Source organism: Aythya marila (assembly GCF_965140915.1).
Source record: "Aythya marila genome assembly, chromosome: 1".
NCBI lineage: Eukaryota > Metazoa > Chordata > Aves > Anseriformes > Anatidae > Aythya > Aythya marila.
Genome location: NC_139042.1, coordinates 152,794,308 through 152,801,892, shown reverse-complemented (window position 1 = coordinate 152,801,892; position 7,585 = coordinate 152,794,308). Strand labels below are relative to the sequence as shown.

General features: G+C 64.0%; 1 protein-coding gene across 1 annotated transcript; it reads right to left on the bottom strand.

Moving 5' to 3' along the window:
* Nucleotides 1-1,643: 1,643 nt before the first annotated feature.
* On the bottom strand, nucleotides 1,644-6,767 carry CDC42EP1 (CDC42 effector protein 1). Its single transcript, XM_082780198.1, has 3 exons — nucleotides 6,476-6,767; nucleotides 3,245-4,068; nucleotides 1,644-2,760 (listed from the first exon to the last, which is right to left on the bottom strand). Exons 2-3 carry the CDS (start codon nucleotides 3,681-3,683, stop codon nucleotides 1,943-1,945), a joined length of 1,257 nt encoding a protein of 418 aa, XP_082636324.1. The 5' UTR covers nucleotides 3,684-4,068; nucleotides 6,476-6,767; the 3' UTR covers nucleotides 1,644-1,942.
* Between the last annotated feature and the right edge of the window lie 818 nt (nucleotides 6,768-7,585).

Genomic DNA, 7,585 nt, shown 5'->3' with positions numbered 1-7,585 from the left:
TATCTGCCCGTGCATTCCAGCCAGGTTAGCCATTACTCCGGCACTGCCACACCAAATCCTGCTCGGAGGGAAAGTGAGGCAGGGGAGGGCGGAGGAGAGGGTTTGGGCTGGGTTGGGTGGCTCGCCACCTCCCGCCTGGGTCCCTCGCACGGGACTGCAGGCAATTACTGCTGATTATCTGCTGCTGCGGCTCTAATTAAGAAGAGTCTTGCCAAGTCGCAGGGAGGGAAGGCGGGCCTGAAGAGCGCCGGGTCAATCCTGTTCTCAAAGTCCTTGGGGAAGGAGAGTGAAATATGCAGAAAATGAGGAAATGGGGAGTTCGCCGCCTCCAACAGCGCTGGGAGGGAGGACCCGGGAGGTCTGCGTGTGAGAAAAAGTCAATGTCACCTCCTTGCCCTCACAGGCAAAGCCCTAAGTGATGCCGGTGTGCAACAGCAAACTAGACTGGGTGGGATGAGAGTAGAGTAGAAGGGCATCTTACAGAGCCCTCTCCACTTCCCTGCTGCCCTCGCCAGCTTTGGGAAGGGCACCCTGATCTGTTTCGGGGTGCTGGGGTGGGGAGGAAGCTTTGCTCCTCCCCGGGAGCCCTTTGTGCCACGCGGTGCCAGGTGGATAGGGGTTGGCTTGGTGTGTTAGTCACAGCGTGGGGCCGGTGGATCCAGGAACCCCAGAAGTGCTGCGAAATCCTCCAAGGAGCAGGGGCAGCGCGTTTTGTGGCTGGGCCCAGAGCGGCAGACGTGGTGAGGGAGGACGAGAAGGAGGGAGGGAGGGAGGCACCGGAGAAGTTAGTATCAAAACTGCTTTAATAAGGACAATAATAAGTGCACGGGGTACAGAGTGGAGGCAGAGAGGCTGGTCCATGGACCTGGGGCTTTGGTCTGGAGCTCGTGTTACGCTTTGGGAAGCAGAGGGCAGGGGGAGCTCGCCCTGAGAGCCAGCCCCCCCAGCACAGCGGTGGCACGGGCTGATCCTGCGTGGCCCTGCCGGGTGCTGGTGGCCAGAGCTGGGGACGTGTTGGCACTGCCCGGGGCACTGCCTTATTCTGCAGAAGGACCGGGCGGCAGGCGAGCCGTGTGGGAGCGTGACGTGGCGTCATCTCCCCCCACTACGCACACCCCCGTCTGTCCCGGAGAACAAGGAGGGTGCTGTGAGGGTCCCCGTGGTGACCTCAGCCCCCGAGCATCTCGGCTCCACGCGGCGGCACAAAGGAGCTTCTGTGCGTGCCGCTTTGCACGTGGGGCAGCGTGGGGGCCGCTCGTCCCAGGGTGGCCATGGTCACCCGGGGATGCTCGGCGAGGGGCATCGAGCATCCTCCACGCGTGCCCCTGGCACCGGGAGCTGTGGGAAGGGGGGGTGAGCACGCTGGGGACAGGGAGAGGGGGCGAGGATGGGGAAGAATGGCTGCAGAGAGGGAGTCTCCTTGTTCCAGGGGGGTGAAGGGAAGGGTTTTTTCCAGAATTTGGTGCCCGGATGGCCTCACCTCCAGCAGGTCACGAAGTTTCTCCCTCTCCCTGCTGCAAAGGGATCAGTGTCCGCGGGCTGTCCCTTGCTCTGCTCCCTGTCTGTCGCCATTCCCTTTCCTGAGCACATCGTTTGCTTGCTGGGGGGGATGCGGGATGGGGTGGAAAGGGGCTCGGGGGGGGGTTCTTTGGCACATGGGGATGTCCCTTTGGCACCTAATGAGGACGGGGAAGGGCTGCAACACGGGGCACTGTGCTGCACAGCCCTCACCTGTCCCTGCAGCACCCTGCCAACCCTGGGGGGGGCTCGGCGGCATTTGGGGTCTCCTCCTGCCCCCCCTGCACCCCACTGCCCCCAGCCAGAGGCCAGGAGGTCTCCTGTAAGGCCTGACCTCCACCCGGCGATGGGGCACGGGGAGGAGGGCGAAGACCACAGCACCAAGGTCCTTGGAGGGGGGAGCCGTGCTGGGAGGGATGGCCCTTCACACCTTGACTTCATCGTCCTCCTCCTCCTCCTCGTCGGCATACTCGAAGGAGTTGCTGCGCCCCCCCCGGCTGCCACTGTACCCCTCCTGCAGGCTGGGGAGCTCGGCCTCCTCCTCCTCCTCCTCCTCTTCATCCTCGTCTCCTTGGTTCCAGGGGGTCTCTGGGGACCGTCTCGCCGCTGTCACTTGCGACCGCCACAGGCTGCTGCTGGGGCTCTCCCACGCGGCTTGTGTCCGGCCTTGCCGGGCACCCTCGCCCTTCTCCGAGCTGCGTGGGGTGCTCGTCCCCCCGTAATGGCGAGCCAGGACCTGGGCTGCCCGCTCGAACTCTCCCGCCTCGATGGAGCAGTCGTTCCAGTGCCCCTGCCACAGGGTCCCTCCGGGTGCTGCCCCCGGCCCCGAAGCCCAGCCCGGGTCCTCTCCGGCACGCTCGATGGCGTGAGCCTCCCCGTTGGCACGGACGGACAGCCCCAGCAGCGAGCTGGCCTGCCCGGAGCGGTCCCAGAAGCTGGACGTTGCCTTCACCTCTCCGTGGGATGCATCAGGTCCTGGAGGGACCCCATCCTCGGTCCCCTCGCCCTGCGGGACTGTGTGGCTGCCGGGCAGGTCTCGGTTGTTCTCCGCTGCCTCGCTGCCGTTGGTTTCGGAGAAGCTCATCACCTGGAGGAGCTCGCTCATGAGGGACGGCCCCAGGTCCAGGCGGAAGGACAGCAGGGAGTCCGAGCGGGCGAGCTCTGCGTCCCCGGGGAAGGTGTTCTCCTGGGCCTTTTCCAGGCGAGGGACGCGAGGGATGGTGCAAAAGCCAGACTCCAGCCCTGCAAGGCAAAAGCGATGGCTGGTGAGCACAGCTAAGGCGCCGTGGTCCTACAAGTCCATGGGACAAGGGACGCTGCCACTGAATTGGTGCCTGAAGGCCAGGTTTCACCCCCTTACTGGGCACACTGGTGCTGGACTGGTGAGGCCCAGTGAGACACTGCTGCAGCTCGGAGGTGGACGTCTCCAACCCAGAGCCGAGCAGAGGCCTCCAGATGGGCACCAGGCTTGGGGAGACGTCAGTGGGGACGGAGCTGGGCAGGCGGGACCAGGAGATGGCAGCATTGCCTCGGCTTGCCTTTCCCTCTGAGCCCAGTCACGGCCCCTCTGGCTCCCCCAGACCCTCCTGAGACCTTCTGCCACTGCCCCTGGTGAAGAGCAGAGCGACAGCCTCATGCTGAGACCAAAGAGCCACCCACCCGTGCCACCCTTCTGACGCGGGGGGCTGCCCATCATGGGGCTGAGGGGACACAGGGGTCCACTCACCGTAGGCCTGGTGCGTTTTGGAGAAGCTGTTGGAGGCGCTTTTGAAGGAGAACTTGCTGGTCAAACCTCCGCCGCCGCCGTCGTACGTCGCCTCGTTGAGCTGCGGCAGCGAGACGGCGTTCTTGATGATGGGCGAGATGGCGGGCGGCTCGGGCGACGCCACCACCTGGCTCCCGCTGCCCCGGCTCCTCAGCGGCGTCCGTCGGACGTGCCGCAGCGTCCGGGTGAAGAAGTTGTTGGCTTTGGCTGTCTCGGCCCCGCCGTGGTTGCTGAGGAAGGAGGTGTCCCCGAAGACGTCCCCGCCGCGCCCCACGTGCATGGTGTGCCGAAAGTCCCCCAGCGGCGGGCTGATCATGTCGGGCGTCAGCTCCGACTTCAGCCGCCGCTTGCCGTGGGAGCCCGACACCCAGCTGAGCACCGGAAGCTTCCCCAGGCTCATCTTGCACCTCCTCGTCCTTTTGCCTGCCGAAACCCCAAAAAAAAACAATCTCCGGTGCTGGAGTGGCTTGTCACATCCCCGGCATCCCCATCGCCGTGGGGAGCAGCTTGCCTCGGCTTTGATCTGGTGGCAGTGGTGGGCCTACGTAACGCTCATGGAGTCACCCAGTGTGGGGACGTCCCAGCAGTCGGTGGCCTTGATGGGGACAGGTCCTCCCGAGGAGCAGTGGGTGCTGCTCCCTCACCCAAAAGGGGAGGGACGGGGGTGGCCACCGGGGTCTGCGGTCACCCTGGGTGCTGCTGGAAGCTGCCCCTGGGGCTGAGCTGAGGTCTTCTGCTGCAGGAGCTGGTGCACAGATGGGTGGCAGGGCAAGCGCCTCGGTCCCCTAAAGAAAACAAGCGGGAAGGTGAAGCCCTCAGCGAGGATTTTCCCAATCCTGCCAGCTGTAACCCCAGGAATGGCAGAGCTGGGTGGTCCTGGGGGCGGCGAGGTTAAAATGGGAGCATGAGCAGTGCTGTGGGGACTGTCCCCAGCTGTGTCCCTTGCCCAGTGCTCCTTTTGGGGTGGAAGGAACAGCGTCCCCAAGCACGTGCCCTTCCCTCTGCAATCCTGGCTGAAGCTTTCCTCCCCGTGCCCTGCCCCACGCCGCCCTCCTGGGGTGAGCAACCTCTCCCTGCTCCTCGCTATTCAGAGGAACCCTTCAGGAGAGGGTGAGGCCGGCGGATGGCGTGGTTCTCGGGGAGGAGGGGAAGGGAAAAATGTAATATTCGTGTATTGGGTTGCTTTGCCGGGGCGTGAATGTGGCACGGAGCGCCCGGTGCTGGGGGACAGGCGGGGAGGCGGTGGCAGGGCAATGACCGCAGGGCTACGTGGCCTCCCTGGGATCAGGGCTGTGGGACGAGGATAGAGCTGGGTCCTGCCAGCAGGAGGGGACAGGAGGCCAAAAGGACGCACAAGCCCCCCCATCCCTCAGTTTTTAAGTGTCTGGACCCTCATTGCTGCGTGCCTCCACCAGTGTCCCCCCGCTGTGTCCCTGGGTCACCTTGGAGCGGGTGCCCGGGAGGCCGAGGGGGAGGCCTGGGCATCGGGCTGCTCTCCTGGCAGAACACACACATGTTTTTTGTGTGTTTTTTTTTTTTTTTTTTTTTTTTTTTTTGCCTTGCCCTGGCCTTGTTTGCTCACCCAGGGCCCCTCTTATCTGCCGGGGGTTAATGCCTGGGAAGGGAAAACAAACCTCCCCCCGGGAGGCCGCCAGCATTGGCTGCCTCCCCTTGGTGGCAGTGGCCGGGCCGCAGGACGCTGGCAGCCTCCTTTCCTGCCACCCCCCAGCCCCTGCCTCTCTCTGCCCGTCTCTGTGCAAAGCCTCGAGGCTGGGACACGCCGGGCACGTGGCGGATTTGGGGTGGGAGGACGGCGTGGGGGCAGGATCCCCCCCTTGGCACAAGGCATAGGGCTGGGAGGGGGGGAATCCCCCCGCCCCATAGGCCTGGGCTGCCCTGCGGACCCCCATGGGGACTCTCAGCTCTTCCTCACTGCTCCTGTGGAAGGGGGCGGATGGTGCCAGCCCTTTTTCCTCCTCTCCTTTGCCCCCGCTGTGTTTCTGCCCTCCCCTCTGCCCAAGCGTGCTGCTCCGAGCTCGTGATTAGGGGGCAAAGGCTGACCCATGCTCTCCTTTCCTCCTCTAGGCAAGAGGACCCCTGTCTGTCCGTCCGTCCGTCCGTCCGTCTGCCCACCTTCCCTTCTCTCTTCCTCCTCCCTCCCCCGTGTCCCCCCCGCCCCGAAGCCGAGCTGGTTTCCACTGGTTTTCCACTCGCCAGCAATGGCCGGGGCTGCTCCGCTCGCTGGGAAGAACGGAAACCAGCGAGGGAGGGAGGATGGGGGGGAAATAATCCAGATGTCTCGTTGGCTGGAGCTGCCGAAAGCAGCCTCTTCTCTGTCTTCCCCCCCCTCCCCAACCCCTCCTTCTCGCACACACCCCACGGGGACACTCTCAGAAGAGGGAGAGGAGATGTTTGGGGTGGTCTCGACAAGGGTTGGAAAGAGCTGTGGGCGGCCGGGAAGCCTTTCCAAACCTTCCCAAAAACCTCCGAGTGCCCCAAATCTCCCTCTCCCCGCAGGAGGAGAGGCAGAGGCTCCGCCGGCTTCTCACTTTGTTCTGGGACGGGGCGGGGGGGAAGCCGGCAGGAGCGGGGTTTGGGGTGGGAAGGGGGCGACGGGATGGGATGGGGCTCCCTCGGCAGTCCTGGAGCGGTGCCGGGCAGTGGGCGGACAAGCCCGAGTCCAGCTCCCGCGCTGCCTGCTGCTATATATATATATATTTATATCTCTGCCTATAAGCGGGGTATTTTTCCAAGCAGGCAGCCTGGGACGTGGAGGGAGGCTGGCGCTCCTCGCAGTTTAAAGCCATCCCCTCCCTGCTCCCTCTCCTGCTCCGACACCCCCCAAAATTGTGGCTCCCTGGGGTGTTCAGAGCAGGGTGAGGGCGGTAGCAGCTGGAGGGCACCCTGCCCCTTGCCCCCATCCTCAGGGCCCCCTCCTTGCCCCGTTCCTCTCCTCACTCCCCTGTCCTCGCTCCCGCTTTCCCTTATTTCCTCCCCGTTTCCCCTCGCATTCCTGCCTCCTTCTGCCTTTCTTCTGCCACATCCTCCCCGTCTCCATCGCCTCGCCACCCCTCCCGCTTCTCCCACCTCCCCGTTCCCCCTCTTACCGCCCTCTCCCCCCCTCCCTTCCATTCCCTTCTTCCCTTCCCCTCCGGCTCTCCGCACGTCGAAATCAAAACTTTCAGGCTTTACCTCTCACGAACCCAGGCGACTTCTTTTGTGGTTTGGGGTTTTTTTGTCCCGTCCTCTGGCCGAAAAGTTGGGAGACGCTCCCCGTGCGCCCCTCCGGCTGGTTGGAAGGGTGAGCGGCGATGCGTCCCGGCGGGGAAAGGGAAGGGGATGCGTGCCCCCCACCCCTTTTTCACCCCTTTTACCCCCAAAAAGCTGGCTCCCCAAGGCTGCTCGTTGGGTGCCTGACGCCCCGGTGCCACGGGAGCGAGGGAGCGAAGCTGGTGGGGAGGGGACGTGGGAAGGAGGGGGCGGGCTGCGGCACCGCCGAGCCAATCCTCGCCCCGGCACGGAGACCGGAGAAAATGAGATTTATTCCAACTATCCAGGACAGAAAACTTCAGGAACTTCTCTGCCTTCCCCCCCTCCGGCTCCCCGCCCCACTTCCCCAGTGCCATTTCCCTTCCTCCGGCCTTGGGCTGCCTCCTGCTTGCCCCGCTCCCTTTCTTCGGTGAATTTTTTGGGGGAAGGGGAAAAGCCGGGTCTCTGCTGAGCTTGTTGGGGACGCTGGGCAGAAGGAAAGGGCTTTGCGTGATGTGTGTGAAAGCTCTGGTAATAACACAGGGTCATCCCAGCCCGTGTCGGATGGGAAGCCCCCTGACCCCAATCCTGGGGGTGCGCGGTCACGCCAGGACCCATGGGTGGTGTAGGGTGAGCGTTGGTGGGGTAGCAGCCTCTCTGAAGGCAGCGTGGGCCAGGTAGGTGCCACAGGCTCAGGACAAGAAATATGAGGTCAGGACAGGCGTTACGGGGTCAGGACAAGCATTACGGGGTCAGGACAAGCATTAGGGGTTCAGGACAAGCGTTATGGGGTCAGGAGAAGCGTTACGGGGTCAGGACAAGCGTTATGTCAGAGGCACTGTGGTAGGTTCAAGGAAGTGCTCTCCTCCTTCATGCTATGAGTTTCTGCCCACCCATGGGACACCACATCCTGCTGGCATCACGCCTTGTTCCTTGTTTGTCCCCTCTCAGTGCCACCAAGGGGCAGCCTGCCGGTGGGCACAGCCTTGCCAACGTCCCCGGTGACCCCATGGCCTGGAGATGAGGCTCGGAGGCCCTGCTGGAGGGCTGCTT